We start from the raw sequence: 22,123 nt of genomic DNA, 5'->3' as shown, positions 1-22,123 counted from the left end.
CACCTCCCAAAGGACCAGGAGGAAAATAAAGGTTGAATTTACCAGGTTTAGATGATATGATACTTTAATTAAAAAAGAATAAATGGGTCACCCCTGACAGCTTAGCACCGCAGTTGCAGCGAATGGTGCTCCTTTTTGAAGACACCTGATCACCATGGTGAGGCTTTACTGTAGTGGAATAAAGACAAAAGCAGACCTCAGGCAGCATTTGACCAAGGTCACTCTGAAAATCAACAGCAGTGCTGGCTAGACCTGGGAACCCTTGACTCTTTCGGGTTCCTCAGTCCCGGCCGGCATCCAGGCTGCCTCCCACCTGGAAAGCGCGGCCAGCTGGTAGGTAATTAGATGTGCTAATGGTCACTGACACTGCAGCCTCTAGCCCCACATCCCAAGTTCCTGTATTTGACAGAATGCCAAACTTCCTGCGCCTTTCTAGGGCTGTTTGTTTAGAGAGAGAAGCCTTAGCGCTGACCTACTCAGAAGTCGGAGCCCACCTGGCAATGTCTATAATGGACACCTGGGAAGGCAGAGCGACAAGGCGATTGTGTTTTCACCTCCACTTGTTATCTCCTCCATTGTAGACGTGCTCTGCCTTACAGTAGCTCAGTGACCTTGGGCAAGGTCGATAACCTCACTGAACCTCAGGCTTCTTCTCTGTAAAATGGGATCATGAAGTCTGCCTTGTACAGTTGTTGGGACAGAGCTAAGTGTCATGAGGACTGTCGGGGCAGGTAAGTGTTCAATATCTAATTGTTGGATGTCTGAATGAACAAAACTTCTTTGATCCTATTACCTGCAAAATGGCCATAATTCCAACTTCCTGCCACATTGAATGAGATGGGAAAGACATATGCATATGTAATTAAGTCAAGACTGAAAAATAGGTACTCTTTTTAAAAAGAAGGGTTCATATTTTCATGGACTGAATTTAGTTTAGCTAATGGAACTTGCAAATCTTACTTTTACGGAAGTTAAAGGAGAACTATATTTCAATTTTCTCTTGGAAAGTGTTTTCCAACCTTAATAACCATTTAGCTGGAATAATCAATAGCATGATTTTTTTAATATACACAAATCATCATTCTGGTAAATATCTAATCTTCCAGGAGACAGATGAGTCAAGAATCGAGAGAGAAACAACTAAGAACAGCCTAGAAATGCCAAGGGAACTACCTGCCTTTGTTTGCTGGCTCTAAAGGCATGCATTTGGGCTGACCTGGGCATCGCCACTCACACCCCAATCACCAGAGCTGAGGCCTCAGATTGGAGGTTGACAATGAAATCTTCGGTGTGACTGTCAGAATGACACATCCTGGTCACTAGATCATGCAGTAAATGCTCCTTCCATCCACGTCTGGACTATGGGACAGTGACAAGGAACAGAGCCACACTGAAGAGGCTTAGCAGCCACCTCCGAGAGGGATGAGTCTAAGTCTAGGATGGGGAGAGGAAGGATGAGAAAAATTATACACCGTTATATCTGCAGGTGTCTGGGTCTGCTATGCTGTCACTTAGTATGCGAGATATTGGGAGAATCACCTAATCTCAATGGGTCTTAATGTCCTCTTCTGTAAAATGGGATGGTGCTACTTTTCTGGGTAACAACTGTGCTTGTTCTGAGGCTCACATGAGAAAGAGTTAAAAGTCCTTAAAAACTTTAAAGCAATATCTTGCTGAGCCACAATTATTATTTCAGGCATAGTAGAAGCTTGGGGGAATGCTAGCTACCTATGACCACTGCTTGGCCACTTGATTCCTTTCAGGTGTTGTCTGCATAAGTACTGCACATTCAGGACCCCGCTCTGTGCTCACACAGACCTCTGAGGGCTGTTCCATGTGACAAGGTGAGGTGGCATAGTCAGAAACCGCCTGGACAGAAATCTGAGGGCAGGACTGGACAGTGGTGAGGACCACATGCTCCGGGGCCAGGGCTGCCCGAGTCCGATCCTGGCTCTACATTTGACCTCAGGCCTGCGACCTGGCCTCTCTATGCCTGTTTCCTTATCTACAAACCTGGCAGAACAGTACCCACTTCACAGGGTTTGGGAGTATTAAATACTAATCAATCTGTGGAACGTGCTTACAACAGTGCCCGGCATATGATAAGCATTCAATGAACACTAGCAATTATTATGGGGTCCAGCCCCCGCTGTTCTGGGGCTGACGGGCAGTAGGCTATGTTTTGTACTGCAAACCTCCATTTCCTTGCAGGACTCCAATCAGATTCTGGAAGGACAGACAAATGCCTGCAGCTTGCTCATGTGGTTGGGATGGGCGCATTTTGAGGAAGGGCACATTTCTCATCAGGTGAGTGCGAAGAGATTTAAAAATGTTGACCCTGGCGACCTGGGCCTGGAAAACAGTGCTGAGGGTCAGAATAGAGTTTTGGGAACGCACATACACACACACACCGCCCACCCACTGGGCTTTTGTGCTTTTTGCATTTAGAGTCAGGTTATCACTCACCTGAGTGTGTGACCTGTTCTATTTCTTTTGCTTTGGATAAAACTGAGCCCCCCTCCATGAGGTCCCTGAGCCGCCCCTGAGTAATTTCCACCTGGAAGGACTGTTGGGCTGACCCTGGATACACGTGTGAGAAATGGAGCCGGGAGGACCATTCCAGCTTCATGCACCAGAGAACGCGGAGACACTTTCTTACTCTGCCAGAAAATTTACTCTGCAAGGCTTTGTTAGAAAACTCCAGAAGACGGTTTTACTTCTCAGGGAGAGGGACAGATGGAGAGGGAGAGAAACGCTAGAGAGAAACTGAGAGTGGCAGAGAAACACGACACAGAGCTATCTCGTAACCTGGGGTCGGGTCATTTCTTCAAACAGCTTTCCTCCTGCCTGCCATCGTCCCTCCCATTAGGGGGACTGCTTAGTGTCACGCCTGCGCCTGCCACCGAAGCCTCCAACACAAGAGAAACCTTTGCTCACGCGCAAAGCGCCCCGGGGGTTCTGCCCTGAGAGGTGGATGCAGTGGATGCAGAGCCCTTGGGGAGCTCCAGGACGCTCCTCCCACCGCCCGCGCTGCGCGATTCGCGCGGGGAGCCAAGAGGCTCCCTTCTCCGGCCCGCAGCCCCGGCCCGCGTCCCGCTGGGCGAGCGCGCCTCCCCCGGGGAGCCCCGGCGCGCCCGGCCCCTACCTGAGCTGGCGCGGCTCGCAGTCCACGCCCGGCAGCAGCAGCCGGGCCGCCTGGCGGACGTCGTCGCTGTCCATGGAGAAGCTGCGGCGGTGGCCGGCGTGCGCCACGGCCACCCGGATCCACTCCATCAGCGGCGGCAGCACGAGGAAGGGCCTGCAGCGGGGAGAGGGACGCGGGGGCGCGCGGTGAGGGCTCGGGGGCTGCGCGCTCGGCCCCGCCCCCTGCGTGTCGCGGACCCCCCCTCCCACCCTTTCCCTGCCGACCCTGCCTCTGAATTCCGGAAGAGCAAGAGAAGCTTTGGAGGCATCCCGACCCCACCGGTGACCTCGGGGCGGGTTCCCGCGAATCCTTGGGCCTCAGTTTCCTCATCTGGAAAAGGGGGCTAGTGTGCCTAAGGACGCTGTATTCTGCCAAGATCATCCCTCCCTGGGATCATGTGAACATGAAGGAGATGACTCACTTAAAGCCCCAGGCACAGAGTCTTGGGCTTGGTAGAAAGCCTGGTATTAGTAGGACTTGGGGCTCCCGGAATCTGATCCCAATCCTAAAGTGTCTTCCAACCTTCCCTTCCCATCCTCAGCCTGCTCCCCTCTCATCCTTCAGGAACTCTCCCAGACCTGGCTCTGCCCAAACACCCATGCTCCAATAGGTCTTAGCATCTGGCAAAAGGTGTCACTCAAGACCCGATTAAGTGCCAGCCTGCCAGGAGAGCCAGGCCAGGCCGCTGGCCGCGAAGAGCCAGCCAGCAGAACTGGGCTCTTGGGGTTTTGGCCACGACCCTGAAGCTCCGGGAGCCTCAGTTTCCTCACCTGCTAAACTAAAAGGACCCCGGCAATGGATCCAGCCTGTGGCAAGAACTAGCTGAGACAATGCTTCTGACTGAATGAAAACATTCTACATGTAATGCAGTTCTGCCATCTTCCTTTCTCTTCCAGTGATGATAAACACTGTCCTCACATGATTACTGCTGAGCTTTTGAAAAGAATATCATCTGAGCTCTCTCCCAGGGATGCTGATTTAATTGGCCTGGGGTGGGGCTGGGCACTGGTGGTTTCTCCAACCTCTCCATGTAAATTTAATGTGCATGGGAATCACTTGGAAGGCTTTTACAACTACAGATTCCTGCACTACATCCCACTAACTTCTAATTCAGTAGATCAGGGCCGAGGCCCAAGAATTTGCATTTCTAATGAGTTCTCACGTGCTGCTGCTGATGCCAGTCTGGGGACCATACTCACCGCCTGGAAGCACCAGGAGGGTGCAATGAAATGTTGATTCTCTGGCCCCATCCCCAGAGATTCTGATTGTTAGGGTCCAAGAATATAATTTTAATAGACAGCCCCTGTGATTCTGATTTAGGTGTACCAAGGGCCGCACGTTGAGAAACACACCATGTAGATCAAAAAGGTTTCTACCATTCAGCAGGGCTAGAACTGGGGTGAAGCAAGTAAGCTGCTTAGGATGCAAAAGATAAGGAAGCTAGGTTGTGCAAGTGCATTCTAGGTGCTTCTATGGCCTCACTCTAGTCCTGGGCTATTTATTAATAGTCCAGTTTGGCTGCCATGGGAGTGAGAGCATGCCCTGGATCACAAGGTTAGCAAGTAAGAGAGTTGGGAGTCAGACCCAAGTAATTTGGATGGCCCATGGTTTAACTCCATGTGATAGGACATTCTCTAGTCCTGTTTTCCAGCATGCACCTGTAACCCAGCTTGCAACCTGTCCCCCCAGTGGAGCTGATCTGCTCATGGACCCTTGATGACATGCCCTGTCCACTCCTGCTCATGCAGTTCAGTGCCCCTGGCTGTAAAGCTTTTAGCCCTTTCCAAGTCCACACCCCATCTACCCTTCAAACCATAGTTCAAATCCCATCTCTCCCTAGCCATTTCTTCTGATAACCCCGCCCGCCTGGATCCCTTCCGTTGTGAATCCCACCCCAGGGGGCGCTCTGGCCTTACCCGCTGGCCCTGCAGATGCTCCATTAGAATGTGAACTCTACCAGGGCAGGAACCTGAGACTGCTCAGTTCACTGCTCCAGCCACAGCCTCAAACAGCACCTGGCAGGCTATAAGCACTTAATAAATATTTACTTTATGAAACTGAATAAGATTTACCAATTTTTTATTGGGTGAAACTGACAAAATCAAGCTTCTGGACCTGTGGACTTGTGGGGCAGACTCCCAGGGAATTTCTGCTTAAATCAGCCTGCTGTGTAGGCTGACTCTCTCATTCTCTCCATCACCTAAAACTGAATCAGGCACTCAATAAACACACACTGACTTGAAACTGAATTGAATTCTACTGTCTCAGGTGAGCAAGGCTTTTTTTTTTTTTTTTGGTCACCGTGTCTCCATCACTGTTGACAATCAGCCCCTGGTGTTTACAGAACTCTCCTCTGGGCTGTTTTTCAGAGGCGGCACCCCATCCTGCCTTTCCTTTGCTCAGTATCTCCAAAGCAGGGCCAACAACCTTCAGCTCCCCGAGGGGCTGCTTCTCTATCACAGAACTGCCCGCGGCTGCTGTCTTTCATGCTTAGACGCTGAAGCCCAGGGCACAGCAGTGCCTGATGAATACTGAGGAGGAGCAAAAAGAGGCTCTGCTGCCTTCAAAACAACACCTTCTCCAAGACGGCCATCAGAGCACTGGAATAAGACACCTCGAACCCCAGGATTCCAGCTTCCTCTGGAATTTTCTGTGTACCTCTTCTTTCCTTTCAACATCGCCTTCTTTTTGCTACTCTGACCTTTAATAGTTTATAAGCTCATGAATTCTTTGCCAGCAACTCATTTAAAAATCTCATCTTGTCTGCTCAGAGGGAAAAAAGAGCGTACTTTTTTCTTTGGTAGAGTTGGAGATGGGAGGAATCCTAGGACCTTGAGTTGAGGAGAGGCTAGGGAAGGCTGAGGGGAAAATATTGTATTCTCCCAATAGTTAATGTTTAAAAGATATATCGGATATTCTATTTTGTTATCTAAATATTTAGGGACTTTTAAAATACTCTAAATTTAGACAATGTAACCCTTTTTTACATTAAAAATGTTTTTAAATCGTCTTTTTTTAAAAAGATACATAGATCACAAAAAATGTTACATTAAAAAATATAAGAAGAAACCGTTCGCGTCTAGAGACGGAGTTGCGTCAAAGAATGAAGAATCCATCCATTGTTGGAGTCCTTTGCACAGATTCACAAGGACTTAACCTGGGTTGCCGTGGGACCTTGTCAGATGAGCATGCTGGGGTGATATCTGTTCTAGCCCAGCAAGCAGCTAAGTTAACCTCTGATCCCACTGATATTCCTGTGGTATGTTTAGAATCAGATAATGTGAATATTATGATCCAGAAACATGATGGCATCACAGTGGCAGTGCACAAAATGGCCTCTTGATGCCTTGTACCAGTTCTCCAGCCTGTTACAGGGACTCAATCCTACCTGTTAATTATCTTACAGTACTATTAAAGCTTCAGTGTTAGGCAATTCATTTCTTGATTTATATTATGGTAAGCTGCTTTTTGACACTCTATGGCTTGACCTATTGAAATATTGGTAAGAAAGGATCATATTTTGAAGCAGCAGGTCCAGGTCACTTTGTATACAGAATTTTTGTTCAATAAATCGGTTGGAGGAAAAAAAAAAAAAATATATATATATATATAAGAGGTTCCCATATACTCCCCCACTCCAACCCCCCACTCCTCCCACATCAACAACCTTTTTCATCATTGTGGCACATTCGTTGCATTTGGTGAATACATTTTGGAGCACTGCTGCACTGCGTGGATTATAGTTTACGTTGTAGTTTACGCTCTCCATTTAGTAGGTTATGGCCAGATATATAATGTCCAGCATCTGTCCCTGCAATATCATTTAGGACAACTCCAAGTCCCAAAAACTAATAGTCATTTTTGAGAGAACTATGCTCCATTGTTTACCTACCGTTTTAGTTTGCTAGGCTGCTCAAAGCAGATACCATGAAACAGGTTAGCTTAAACAATGGGAATTTATTAGCTTATCAGCTTATAGTTTTTAGCCTGAGATGAATGTCCAAATCAAGATATTGTCAGGCAATGCCTTCTTCCTGAAGACCAGTTGCCTGAGATCCTGGACTCCTTTGTCACATGGCAAGGCACATGGCAACATCTCCTGGTCTCTCCCTTCTCTTCCGAGTTTCCTTGCTTTTACCTTCTTGCTTCTGTGGCATTCTCTCTCTGCATTAGTCCCGTTTATAAAGGCCTCCATTAAGAAGATGAAGACCCACCCTGGGCCATGCCTTAAGTGAAGTAACCTCATAAAAACCTCCTTTACAATAGGTTTATACACACAGGAAAGGGTTAGCTTTAAGAACAGGATTTTATGGGGCACGTACGGTTTCAAACCACCACACCTACTTTAATTTGAATCTATTCGTGATGACTAAAACTTCGAGGAAGCCTGAGGGCTCATGTGTTAGTGAAGCGGTTCTTAGACTTGGTTGAACATCAGAATCACATGGGGATCTTGTTAAAATAGCAAAGGCCCTGATTTCACCTCCTGAAATCAGGAGGAGGTGTGTTCTGCGGGTCTGGGGTGAGCTCTGGGCATCTGAATTCTAAATAAGCTTCCCTGGGAATTTGGGAGCATGCCCAGTTTGATTACCTCTAGCAGGGGAGCTTTAGGTGAAAAGAGGGGGCAGATGGTGAACCAAACAGGGCAGTGGCCATCTAAATCTTCACTTGTCATTAAAAGCAAAGGTTTGTAGGGTGGGCCTGGCGGCTCTGAAAGGGAAGAGAAAGCTTAGATCAGCTTCTTTCAGGGCCAAGCAAGCAAGTCAACTCAGGGAGGCTGTTGGGCCCAGAGCCAAGTGGGAGATGGTGATCATAGGGGCTCTGCGCCTCTCTCTGAGATAGTAAAGGGAGAGCAGTGAAGAGGTGACTACCTAGGACTGAAATGGGAGTTTGGATGGTGGAGGGGCTGGGTCTTAAGAGGACAGTAGGGGGAAGCAGACTTGGCCTAGTGGATAGGGTGTCTGCCTACCACACGGGAGGTCCACAGTTCAAACCCTGGGCCTCCTTGACTCGTGTGGAGCTGGCCCATACACAATGCCGATATGTGCAAGGAGTGCCCTGCCACACAGGGGTGTCCCCCATGTAGGGGAGACCCACGTGCAAGGAGTGTGCCCTGTAAGGAGAGCCGCTCAGCGCGAAAGAAAGTACAGCCTGCCCAGGAATGGTGCCACACACACGGAGAGCTGACACAACAAGATGACACAACAGAAAAGAAACACAGATTCCCGTGCCGCTGATAAGGATAGAAGCAGTCACAGAAGAACACACAGCAAATGGACACACAGAGCAGACAAGTGGGGGGGGGGGGCGGGTAAGGGAGGAGAAATAAATAAAAATAAATCTTTAAAAAAAAAAGAGGACAGTAGGGTATGCAGAAGAAGCCCGGCTGAGGATTCTGCAGAACTGAATTCCCGGCCCGGATTTGCCAATAAAGCCCTGGAATACTCTGGGTCTGGTCCATAAACATTTTGGCCCTCGGTGTCTTCATCTGTAGAGTGGGTGGGTTTGGATCAGATGGCCTATTTTAGGTGTCTGCAAATGTTTTCTGCAAAGGGCCAGATAGTAACCATGTTAGGCTTTCTGTGCCACATGGTCTCTGTTGAGACCTCAACCCTGTCATGGTAGTGAGAAAGCAGCCACAGACCATACATAAAGAGAGGAGTATGGTCATGTTCCAATACAATTTTATTTACAAAATCAGACATAGGTGGTATTTGGCTGACCCCTGATCTCCTGGGTTCTTTCCGACTCTCAAAGTTTTTTATCCTTTGGAATAGCCAGTTGCCTGGGGCTTTCGGAATGGTCTAGTGTGGTGCATGGACAACAGGGAGAAGCATGGAAAGGTTCTGGTATCAGGGACGAAGTTTTGGGGGAGACTGGAAGATAGGGCCTTCTCCCAATGAGGCTGCAGATGGATTTGGGGAATACTGAGCTCCAGGTGCTTGCAGAGCAACTGCTTGAAGGATAAAACCCAACACTTGGCCATGGGCGCATGTAGCAGTTTAATATGGTTATGAATTCCAAAAACAGATATTGGATTATGCTTGTAAACTGATCTCTACCTGGACATAATTGAGTTATGATTAGGGCATTGAGTCCCCACCCCTTGGTGGGTAGGTACTCACAGATAAAAGGCATGGCAAAGAACAGATTTGAGGGTTTCTGATGTTGGAATTTGATGCTGAAGACTTAAGCTGGAGCCCCAGCAAGTAAGTTCACAGAGAAAGAGAAGTCAGCCCCAGAAAGAAAAGAACCTTGAACCCAGAGAGAAGCAAGCCCCAGGAATGTAGGAACCCAGGAAGCCTGAACCCTCACAGACATCAGCAGCCCTCTTGCTCCAAATAGACTTTGGTGAGGGAAGGGACTTTTGCTTTATGGCCTGGTATCTGTAAGCTCCTACCCCCAAAAAATACCCTTTATAAAAACCAACCAATATCTGGTGTTTTGCATCAGCACCCCTTTGGCTGACTAATACAGTGCATAACTGATAGAAGGTTGTCTATCTTATGTATTCATCCAACAATCCTTTAGGGAGCACACATGTTCTAGGCATGCTTCCAGGGGTTGGGGCTACAGGGGAAAACAGGACTCAGCAGGTCCCTGCTCACATAGAGCTTATTGTATAATAGAAGAGACAGATAAGTAACACACAAATCAACAAGTAATAATGAATTTACAGATTGTGATCAGTACCAGAGTTCTGGGATAGAGAAAAAATAGGGTTGTGGTGAGGTTGTTGGGAAGGCTTCTTTGAGGAAGTGACAAAATGTCACATATGTGAAAGTGTGTGTAAAGAGAGCTGGACAGTCCAGGTAGCAAGGACAGACTGTGCAAAGGTCCTGAGGCAGAAAAGATGTGTACAGTTCACCAAGGGCTTTTCATGTGCATCATCTTCTATTTGGCCCTCCAGGCAATCTGGAGAGGTGGGGTGGAGATGGGGTGGCAGGATATGTGTGGGGAAAGATCACCATGAATGTGTCCTTATATGACAAAAGAAACATAACAGATGTAAGTTAAGGATCACGGGATGGGGAGATTATCCTGCATTATTCAGGTGGGTGGGCCCTAAATGTCACCACAAGTGTCCTTATAAGAGAAAGGCAGAGGAAGATTTGAAGCAGAAGGAAATGTGACACTCAAGCCAGCTGCTATCCTGCTGGATTCAAAGCTAGAGGAAGGGGTCATGGGTCAAGGAATGTAAGGGATGCAGCTCTAGAAGCTGGGAAAGGCAAGCAAACAGATTCTCTCTGCAGAGCTTCCAGAAGAAACCAGTGCTGATGACACCTTGAAACGGATTTTGGCCCAGGAAAACTGATTTTGGACTTCTAAACCTCAGAACTGTGAGAGGATAAAGGTGTGTTGTGTTGAGCTGCCAGCTCTGTGGTAATTTGTTACAGTCGCAACAGGAAACAGACAACCATGGAGCCAGGGTACTGAGAGGGTCATTTGGGTGAAGTTGGAAACAAGGTAGCAAAGAACATGGACCGAGTGTTAAAACTAGGAGGGAAGGCATCACAGCGCTCTGGGATGTGTCTCAGGCACCTGAACTGCCTTGTTTCTGAGGTCAGAGACAAAGCTGTGGTTTGACTTTTTGAAGCAAACATGAATAAAGGGTCCCTAACCGGAAGTCCTGCCCTTGAGCTTTCCGTCTGTGGGAGAGAAGCCTCCACTAGAAGCCCAAACTCTTCCGCGCACTGAAGGTTTGGGACTCATTCCCCTCAACATAGTGACAATGGGAGGCTAAGTTCAAAGCTATTTGGAGGGGAAACGGACTTTGGCCCAGTGGTTAGGGCGTCCGTCTACCATATGGGAGGTCTGCGGTTCAAGCCCCAGGCCTCCTTGACCCGTGTGGAGCTGGCTATGCGCAGCGCTGATGCGCGCAAGGAGTGCCGTGCCACGCAAGGGTGTCCCCCGCGTGGGGGAGCCCCACGCGCAAGGAGTGCGCCCGTGAGGAGAGCCGCCCAGCGTGAAAAGAAAGAGCAGCCTGCCCAGGAATGGCGCCGCCCACACTTCCCGTGCCGCTGACGACAACAGAAGCGGACAAAGAAACAAAAGCAGACAAAGAACCAAGACGCAGCAAATAGACACCAAGAACAGACAACCAGGGGAGGGGGGGATATTAAATAAATAAATAAATCTTTAAAAAAAAAAAAAAAAAAGCTATTTGGAGGCCACACAGTGCGGTGGGTACGGTTAGGAGCACTAGCTCTGGAAAGGGATGGGCCAGGAGCTGGATTCCAGGTCTAGCTCCTAGCTGTGTGACCTTGAGCAAAGTATTTCAGTTCTGCCTCAGTTTCCTCATTGGGAAAAGGGGGAGAAGTACCTACTTGCGAGGGTATGCTAGGCCAAATAATGGCCTCCCAAAGATATCTGGGGCCTAATCCTGAAACCTGTGAATATATTGCCTTATATAGCAAAAGGGACTTTGCTGGAGTCATTAAGTTAAGGGTCTTGAGATGGGGCGATTATCTTGAATTATTGAGGTGGTCTCTAAATGTAGTCAAAAGGGTTCTTGTAAGAGGATGGTGAGACGGTCAAGGGAGGAGATGTGACAGCAGAAGCAAGAAGTTGGAAAGATTCAAGGAAGGCACCATGAACCAAGGAATGCAGGCAAACTCCAGAAGCTAGCAAAGGCCAGGGAATGAATTTTCCCCTAGAGCCTCCAGAAGGAAGCAGCCCTGCTGGCAGCTTGACTTTAGCCCAGTGAGACTGATTTTGGACTGGTAGCCTCCATAACCGCCAGAGAAAAAGTTGTTTCTGGCCTCCACATTAGCAGTAACTTGTTATAGCAGCCAGAGAAAACGAATACAGAGGCTCACTGTAAGGACTGAATGAGGTGATGTACGGAGCCTGGCTCCTGGTATCAAGAAAGTGCTCAAAATAACTGTTATTGGTGGTTCATGATGGCAAGATGGCATCTGAGTAATACACCCATCGTCACCTCTCCTGCAAAGGACCTGCTGGAGCGGTTTGTTTTGGGAACCTACAAAAAAGGAGGTGTCTGGATGTCAATCTGGAGAGACTGCAACAAAATTAGTGCTTGCTCAAAGTAAAACTGCAGGTTTCTAATCCTGAACTCGGAAGCCGTGGGAAGGTATAGCCCTTCCCCCAGGGCGAAGGGCTGCAGGGCTCCCTAAGAACTGCTGGTCGCTCTGCAGCGTTTCCAAGCCCCGTGTGGAAGCACGTGCTCCCTGATGCCCCGCAACCCACATTTCACAGAACTATGTACCCTGAGTCCACATTCTCCTGGGTCTTTGTTTCCTGAGCCCAGCACTCCTGGAAATCCAGCATTGCCCTAGCCCTCTGGTCTCAGACTAACTCTGAGAGTGGGAGGGTTTAGGTGGGAGGTGCAGAGGGGCCCAAGGAGTGCAGGTTCAATTTTCTGGTCCCCCCCTTTTATTGAGTTTTATGGAGTTTTATATCAGCTGACTTGGGGAGAGCCCAGGAAGAGAGGAGAGGTGAATCTGCTGAGAGAGTCCAATTTACCCAAATATCCTAGGATAGGAAACTTGGTCTGGGAGAAGGTGGAGTCAGAAAATTAACTAGCCCCCCGGTAACATACCTAAGGGAGAGGGACAGTAGGATGTGCTTTGCAGGCTTCCAAAAGCATATTTAGGGTTCCTGGCAAGGCGTGGGTGCTCTCTCTCAAGAAATTAAGAGACATTATATTCTGAGGTGAGTTGGTTCACCAGGAGCCCATTTCGTTTTTTTTTAAACATTTATTTTTAAATTTATTTCTCTACCCTTCCCCCCTCACCCTGGTTGTCTGTTCTCTGTGTCTATTTGCTGTGTGTTCTTCTGTGACCGCTTCTATCCTTATCAGTGGCACCGGGAATCTGTGTTTCTTTTTGTTGCCTCATCTTGTTGTGTCAGCTCTGTGTGTGTGCAGCGCCATTCTTGGGCAGGCTGCACTTTCTTTCACGCTGGGTGGCTTTCCTTACAGGGCGCACTCCTGGCGTGTCGGGTTCCCCTATGCAGGGGGCAGCTCTGCGTGGCACGGCACTCCTTGTGCACATCAGCATTGTGCATGGGCCAAATCCACACGGGTCAAGGAAGCCCGGGGTTTGAACCGCGGACCTCCCATGTGGTAGGTGGATTCCCTATCCGTTGGGCCAAGTCTGCTTCCCATCAGGGACCCATTTGAATCTTCTACAGGAGCCCTCACACAGCCTTTATACTGGCCTGGGAGAGAGGGAAGTGAAGAAGGGAGAAAGGGGAAAGGTCAGACTCCTAAGCAGTATTCAATTACAAAGAGGATTCCTTTCCTGAGGCATTGTCAGGTCTTTTTTTGTTGGTTTGTTTTCTTGTTTTTCTTCCTCTTTATCCCACCCCCCCTCCCCCCTTGGCCCTTTATTTTTTCCTTTCTCTTTTTCTTGCTTTTTTTTTTAACCTTTATTTTTTCTTTTTCTATATTAGGTGCTGCAGGCAACATTTCTTATTTGCTGTGCTTCCTCATCCTCAATTTCCCCTTTTCTGTGTGTACTGATTTTGGCTACCAACACTATCCCCTTTCCTTTACATATTTCTATCCTCCATCATTTATTGATTCTCTTACATTTGACCTCTCTTTGTTTAGACCCCAATATTTCTGACTTTTTATGTCTAATACCACTATTCTGTTTTCTTTTATTCACTCTTTATATTATTGCCCTTTCTTTTCTCTTTCCCTCTGTCTTGACCACAAAGGCCTTTTAATTCATACTATATTCCTCTCCATATTCAGTTTAAAATTTCATTATAGGTACTCCACTTTTTTATTGTTACAAGTCTACACAGCTTACATGAGTTCAATATCCATTCTCCCAGATCTCACATGGTTCTTCTGCTAACACTCACTATCAATACTACTATTATGTTTTTCTTTTCTTACCCCTTTTGCTTTTTCTAGTCCTAATATTTTCCTTCAAGGGAACTTACCCAACAACAAGGAAATAGACTAAGAAGAACATTGTGACAAACGGAAGACTTAACAAGCACACAAAAAGAACAACAAATTAAACCCCGAGATGAAGAAGCTAAGCAATTGAATAAACCCAACAAGATAAAAATGATGACCAGACAGCAACAAAAAACTACAGACCATACCAATAATCAGGAAAACATGGCCCAATCCAATGAACAAACTAAAAACCAGGAAGAGGAGTGGAACATCAAACAACTAATTGAAGCTCTCAAACATGTATTATGGACCAATTTAATGAAGTGAAGGAAGAGATTAAGCATATTAAAAAAACACTTGGAGAGCATACAGAAGAAATTGTAATTATATGCAAAAAGATAATGGATATGATGGAGATCAACAGCACAACCCAAGAAATCAAAAATCCATTCTCAGTAAATAACAGCAGATTTGAAGAGGCAGAGGGAAGAATTAGTGATGTGAAAGGCAGTACATCTGAAATCAAACAAATAGTAGAACTGATCAATAAAGAGATAGAAAAGATCCAGCAAGGATTTAAGGATCTGACTGACAACGCAAAATGCACAAACATATGCATTAAAGGCATTCCAGTAGGACAAGAGAAGGGAAAGGGAGAAGAAGGGGTGTTGGAGGAAATAATGGCTGAAAACTTCACAAACCTATTGAGGGAGGTGGATATACATGTCCAGGAAGCACAACACGCCCCAAACAGCATAAATCCCAATGGGCCTACCCCAAGACATATACTTGTCAAATTATCCAATGCTCAAGACAAAGAGAAAATACAAAAAGCAGCAAGAGAAAAGAGAACCATCACATACAAGGGAGGCTCCATAAGGTTAAGTGATGATTTCTCATCTGAAACCATGGAGGCAAGAAGGCAGTGGCATGACATAGTCAAGGTACTAAAAGAAAAGAATTTCCAACCAAGAATACTCTATCAAGCAAAGCTAGCATTCACAAATTATGGAGAGTTCAAAATATTCACAGATAAACAGAAACTAAGAGAGTATGCCAACAAGATACCTGCCCTTCAAGAAATATTAAAGGGAGTTCTACAGGAGGAAAGAAAGAAAGAGGAGATACAGAGTTGGAGGAGAGTGTAAGAACAACTAAAACAGAAAGAGAAAAAAACAAACAAACAACATATGACGAACACAAATCCCAAGAAAATATGGCTAATATAAGTAATTACCTGAAAGTAATAACACTGAATGTCAATGGATTAAACTCACCGGTTAAGAAACACAGATTGGAAGATTGGATAAGGAAATATGACCCATCTATATGTTGTCTACAAGAAACTCATCTTAGACCCAGGGATTCAAGGAGATTGAAAGTGAATGGCTGGAAAACAATCTTATAGGCAAACAATAACCAAAAAAAAAAAAAAAAAAGGGCAGGAGTAGCTATATTAATATCAGACAAAATAGACTTTAAATGCAAAACTATTGTGAGAGACAAAGATGGACAGTACATATTAGTGAAAAGGATAATCTTTCAAGAAGAAAGAATAATCACAAACATTTATGCCCCTAGCAAGGGCACCTCCAAATATGTGAGGCAAACACTGGAAAAACTAAGGGAAGGAATAGATGCCTCTATCATTATAGTGGGGGACTTTAACACACACTATCACCATTGGACAGATCATCTCAAAAGAGGATCAATAAAGAAACAAAGACTTTGAACACTATATTAGAGGATCTGGACCTAACAGACATATACAGAATATTACACCCAAACACAGCAGAATATACATTCTTCTCAAGTGCACATGGATCATTCTCCAAGAGAGAACACATGCTAAGCCACAAAGAAAGTCTCAATGAATTCAGAAAGATTGAAATCATAAAAAATAATTTCTCTGACTACAGTGGAATGAAGCTGGAAATCTGCAAGGGCCAGAGACCCATATTTGGCACCAAGATATGGTAGTTAAACAACACACTCTTAGAAAAACAGTGGGTCAAGGAGGAAATCTCAACAGAAATCAATAACTACCTTGAAACTAATGAAAATGATGACACAACATATCAAAACTTATGGGATGCAGCAAAAGCTGTACTTAGAGGGAAATTCATAGCCATAAATTCATACATCAAAAAAGAAGAGCTAAAATCGAAGAACTAACTGTACAATTGGAGGAATTAGTAAAAAAACAACAAACTAAGCCCAAAGAAAGAAGAAAGAAGGAAAGAAATAACAAAGATCAGAGCAGAACTAAATGAAATAGAAAATAAGAAAGTGCTCAAAAAAATAAGCAAAACAAAGAGCTGGATCTTTGAGAAGACCAATAAAATTGACAAACCCTTAGCTAGACTAACAACAAAAAAAAGAGAGAAGATGCAAATACACAAAATAAGAAACAAGAAAGGGAATATCACAACTGACCCCACTGAAATAAAGACTATCATAAGAGGACACTTTGAAAAATATATTCCAACAAGAAGACAATTTAGTGGAAATGGACAAATTCCTAGAAACACATAAGCAGCCTACATTGATGAAAGAAGAAATTGATGATCTCAACAAACCAATCACAAGTAAAGAGATAGAATCAGTCATTAAAAACCTCTCAACTAAGATGAGCCCTGGGCCAGATGGCTTCACAGGTGAATTTTACCAAACATTCTGGAAAGAAATAACATCAATCTTGCTTAAACTCTCCCAAAAAATTGAAATAGAAGGAACATTGCCTAACTCATTTTATGATGCCAACATTACCCTAATACCAAAGCCAAACAAAGGCACCACAAGAAAGGAAAATTACAGACCAATCTCTCTAATGAACCTAGATGTGAAAATCCTCAACAAAATACTTGCTAACCGTATTCAACAACACATTAAACGAATTATACACCACGACCAAGTGGGTTTCATTCCTGGTATGCAAGGATGGTTCAATATAAGAAAATCATATAATGTAATATACCACATAAACAGATTGAAGGAAAAAAATCACATGATCATATTTATAGTTGCGGAAAAAGCATTTGACAAAATGCAGCAACCTTTCTTGATAAAAACACTGCAAAAGATAGGAATAGAAGGAAACTTTCTGAACATGATAAAGGGTATATATGGTGCAATGGATGTATCACGATGATGGGAGAGAGTGTTGCTGTGGGGGGAGTGGGGGGTGGGGGCGGTGGGGTTGAATGGGACCTCATATATATTTTTTTCAATGTAATTTAAAAAAATAATAATAAATAAATATTAAAAAAAAAAAAAAAGGGTATATATGAAAAACCCACAGCTAACATCATTTACAATGGTGAAATCCTAAAATCTTTTCCTCTAAGATCAGGAACAAGACAAGGATGCCCACTAACACCCCTTCTTTTTAACCTTGGTTAGAAGTACTTGCTCGAGCACTGAGGCAAGAACCAGACATAAAAGGGATCCAAATAGGAAAGGAAGAAGTCAAAATTTTATTATTTGCAGATGACATGATCCTATACATAGAAAGCCTTGAGAAGTCTACAACAAAGCTTCTAGAACTTATAAATGAGTTCAGTAAAGTCACAGGTTATAAGATCAATGCACAAAAATCAGTAGCATTTCTGTACACTGATGATGAGCAATCTCAGGAGGAATTCAAGAAACAAATACCATTTACAATAGTAAATAAAAAAATCAAATACCTAGGAATAAATTTAACTAAATGTGTAAAAGACTTATACACAGAAAACTACACAACACTGTTCAAGGAAATTAAAGAAGACCTAAGTAAATGGAAGAATATTCCCTGTTCATGGATAGGAAGACTAAATATTATTAAGATGTCTATCCTACCAAAACTGACCTACAGATTCAGTGCAATCCCAATAAAAATCAACACAGCATTTTTAAAATGAACTAGAAAACTAACTATGAAATTTATTTGGAAAGGAAAGAGGTCCTGAATAGCTAAAGACATATTGAAAAAGAAAAATGAAATTGGAGGAATCACACTACCAGACTTCAAACATACTACAAAGCTACAGTAGTGAAAACGGCATGGTATTGGCACAAGGAAAGACACACAGACCAATAGAACCGAATTGAGAGTTCTGTTATAGATCCTCATATATACAGTCATCTGTAATTTGACAAGGCCACCAAGCCCACTCAACTGGGAGAGAATGGCCTCTCCAACAAATGGTGCCTAGAAAATGGATAGCCATATGCAAAAGAAGGAAAGAGGATTACCATCTCACACCTTAGACAAAAATCAACTCAAGATGGATCAAGAACCTAGACCATAAAGACCTTGGAAAGCAATGTAGGGAAGCATCTACAGGACCTTGTAATAGGAAATGGCTTCATGAACTTCACACTGAAAGCACGAGCAGCAAAAGAACAAATAGATAAATTGGACTTCCTCAAAATTAAAGCCTTTTGCACCTCAAAGGAGTTTGTTAAGAAAGTGAAAAGAGAGCCTACCTAATGGGAGAAAATATTTGGTAACCATATATCTGATAGGAGACTTATATCCTGCATATATAAAGAACTCCTATATCTCAAAAATAAAAAGACAAACAACCCATTTTAAAAATGGGAAAAAGATTTGAACAGACGCTTCTCCAAAGAAGAATACAAATAGCTAAAAAGCACCTGAAAAAATGCTCAACATCACTAGCTATTAGGGAAATGCAAATCAAAACTACAATGAGATACCATCTTACCCCCATAAGTCTGGAAGCTATCAAAAAAAAAAAAAACCCAGAAGATTACAAGTGTTGGAGAGGATGTGGAGAAATGGGAACATTCATCCACTGCTGGTGGGAATGCAGAAGGATCCAACCATTCTGGAGGACAGTTCGGTGGTTTCTCAAAAAGTTAGCTATAGATTTGCCATGTGACCCAGGAATTCCATTGCTGGATATATACCCAGAAGAACTGAAAATAAGGGCACAAACCGATATATGCACACCAATGCTCATAGCAGCATTATTCACTATTGCCAAAAGTTGGAACCAACTCAAATGCCCATCAACAGATGAATGGATAAATAAAGTATGGTATATACATACAATGGAATACTATTCAGCTATAAGAAGGAATACAGTATAAACACATGTGATAACATGGATGAATCTTGAGGACCTTATGATGAGTGAAGCAAGCCAGGAATTGAAGGACAAATACTACATGACTTCTCTGATATGAGACAAGCAAACCAAGCTGTCTCAGAGAGCTAGAGACTGGAAAGTAGACTTAAAGGATTTTGAGGGCAAGAGGAAAGTTGCGAGCTGATGCCTACATGGGTGAAGTCTGATAAGCTGGAGGTAAGTATTTGTACAGGGAAAGGATAAGATGGGGGCATAGGGATATCTTTGGGCGGGGCTTTGTGGGCTTGAGAGGGGCTAGGGTTGGGAGGAAGGGTCAGATGGCCCAAGGAATTGGGGGGATAAAGGGGCGGAACAGTTGAATATGGGAGACTGTCAGGTATATAGTTTAAACTATAATGTTGAGAAAACTCTTTAGAAAATATAATAATGAATGATTATGTGTTTAAGGTGTTAAAGGGGGGACATCTGGTACAGGGGCAGGCTTCTAGGGAGTTTATGAGTACTCATTTTGTCATAGTGTGTTATATCATTGGGTGGAGACCCATACAATGAGCATGAAGGTGTACCCACATCCTGGGGAGATCTGATATTCTCAAACAGAGGGAATTGTGTCCCATGAGAGAATTGGTGGCTTCCAGTGGGTTAAGGCAGTCTAGTGTGTCAAGCCCTCAGCATTGTTGCAAGTATCTGTAAATATGGTCCCTCAAGCAGTGAAGACTGATTGTCCCTGAGGGGAGGGGGAGAGAGATGTAGAATACAAGGAAGTAGGGCAACTGGGGGACAATGGAACTGCTCCACAAGATCATGTAATGATGGATATAGCACATGTTAACTTACACCAAAAGTGTATAAAAGTCTATAAGCTAAAATGTAAACCATAATATAAAACATAAGGAAACTAAAAATTAAAAGATGTGTACAGCCTAAAATATAAATCATAATGTAAACCAAAATGGAACCATGTTTGATAGCTATGTTTCAAAATCTGTACATCAGCTGTAGCAAATATAACATGAACATGTAAAAAGATCACTGCTGGGGAAAGAGGAAAAGGGTTTGATATTGGATATATGGGAGTCCCCTATATTGTATATGTGAATTACTGTGATCTAAAACTTTTCTGAAGACAAAATTAAAAATTAGAAGGAAAAAAAAAAGAAAGAATGTAGATACTGAGGAAGAAATGAAAGAAAGTGCCTTGCACTGTACATACAGGGCAACACCTATCACAGTGATGAAAGGCAACATGTTAAAAACAAAGCTTTTTAAATATTTTTCATTTTTTAAATACACCAATTAATTTTTACTTTATTTTGGTATTTCTAAATTAGTATGTACTCTATTTCTAAACTTTAAACCCATCACTATATTTCAATTTCCTATTAATTGAATTTGGCAATATATTAGGCTTCATTGTTGAAGAAGTTTTGGACTACAGGGAGGTTCAACTATGGCAGGGGAGGAACACTGGTGTGGCGTGTTATTGATGGGGGGCACATGGGTGGGAGGGAGTTCTCCAGGGCATGTATATAGGGGACATAAAAATGTTCTGATATATGTTGTGTATTTTCATAGTAGTTACAGTTAAAACATCAACTAAGGGAGTGCTGAGTTCCTACCCAGGGGAGCTCTCCCACATTCCCCAATGAAACAGCAATAATCCCCCAAGTGCAACGGCTACGACCAACAAGGAAGGATGGTCCGATAATGAGCCCTTGACACTGATGACCATCTTATGAGTCTGTGTGCCTGAAATATGAACTAGGCCTAGAGCTGCAGAGTGCCTAAGAGTTACCTCCTGAGAGCTTCCATGTTGCTCAAATGTGGCCACTCTCTAAGCCAAACTCAGCATGTAAATGCATTATCTTCCCTCCAGTGTGGGACATGACTCCCGGAAATGAGCCTCCCTGATGCTGAGGGATTACCACCCATCACTAGCTGGTGATGCAACTAGAAAGAGACTTGAATAAAAGGGTCAAATCAGACCAGCAAAATATCTCAGCCTACATGTACAATCATGTGTTAAAAACTGTTTTTGACCATGAATAAAAGGGGGTAATGGCAAAGACAAATGAGTTTATATGTCTAAGAATCTTCAAAAAAGAGTTTGGAGGTCATTAGAGGGGTCATGCTTACATATGCATCAGCAGGACCCCAGAAAAAGCCAAAGTAGATACAACCCTAAGTACTGGTTCTCCTGAAGGCTACAGAGACACACAGGGTATATGGTCATGGCAGATGGAATTGGAGTTCTGTGCCATGTCAGAGGGTCCTACTTTGGAATTTGTGCTTCTGAGTGTGATGGAGCTGGACTCAGATGTGACCTGTCTACACATGCCTCTTCTGTCACTTTTACTGACCCTGTGGTTGGCACTACCGATTGGGCCCTGAGCCTCAGCAGAGTTGCAGCTCCTACTCTCTGGTTTGTTTGACTTATCCAGGTCAGCTAACAGGGAGGTGAAGATGGTCAACCACCATATCAGGGAATCAAGAGTGCCTACAACTGCAAGCAGAAGAATTGCATCCATCATCCATGTGGGATCCAAGCCCCCTCTTGATCTAGAGGTGGAGTGGACATCACCAGCCCAGAGTCCACAGAATGGAGGAATAAAATATGCATTAGAGTGGACTTACTGATATTCTACTCTGAAACTATTGTGAGGAGTAATAGAAGAAATTGTAGCATTGAGGTGGAGAAAGTGACCACAGCAGTTGCTGAGGGCAGGGAGAGGGAAGAAGAGATGAGGCATGGGAGCATTTTTTGGGACTTGAGTTGTCCTAAATGATATTGCAGGGTCAGATGCTGGACTTTATATATCCTGCCATAACCCACTGAATATACTGGAGGAGAGTATGAATTATAGGGTAAACTATTACCCATGTGGTGCAGCAGTGCTCCAAAATGTGTTCACCGAGTGCGATGAGTGTGCCACAATGATGGGGGAGGTTGTTGGTGTGGGA

At 44.3% G+C, this 22,123-nt stretch overlaps 1 protein-coding gene across 2 annotated transcripts in view; it reads right to left on the bottom strand.

Annotated features, from left to right (window-relative positions):
* The window catches only part of ABTB3 (ankyrin repeat and BTB domain containing 3), a 346,016-nt gene that overhangs the window by 73,021 nt on the left and 250,872 nt on the right, over positions 1 to 22,123 (bottom strand). For both annotated transcript variants that reach the window (XM_058308674.2, XM_058308675.2), the window contains exon 4: positions 3,146 to 3,298. In XM_058308674.2, the coding sequence (XP_058164657.1) occupies positions 3,146 to 3,298 (153 nt within the window). The remainder of the gene's footprint in view (positions 1 to 3,145; positions 3,299 to 22,123) is intronic.

The sequence above is a fragment of the Dasypus novemcinctus genome, chromosome 12, assembly GCF_030445035.2.
Source record: "Dasypus novemcinctus isolate mDasNov1 chromosome 12, mDasNov1.1.hap2, whole genome shotgun sequence".
Lineage (NCBI taxonomy): Eukaryota > Metazoa > Chordata > Mammalia > Cingulata > Dasypodidae > Dasypus > Dasypus novemcinctus.
Note: the sequence above shows the minus strand (reverse complement) of the source record. Positions and strands in the feature narration are given on the sequence as shown.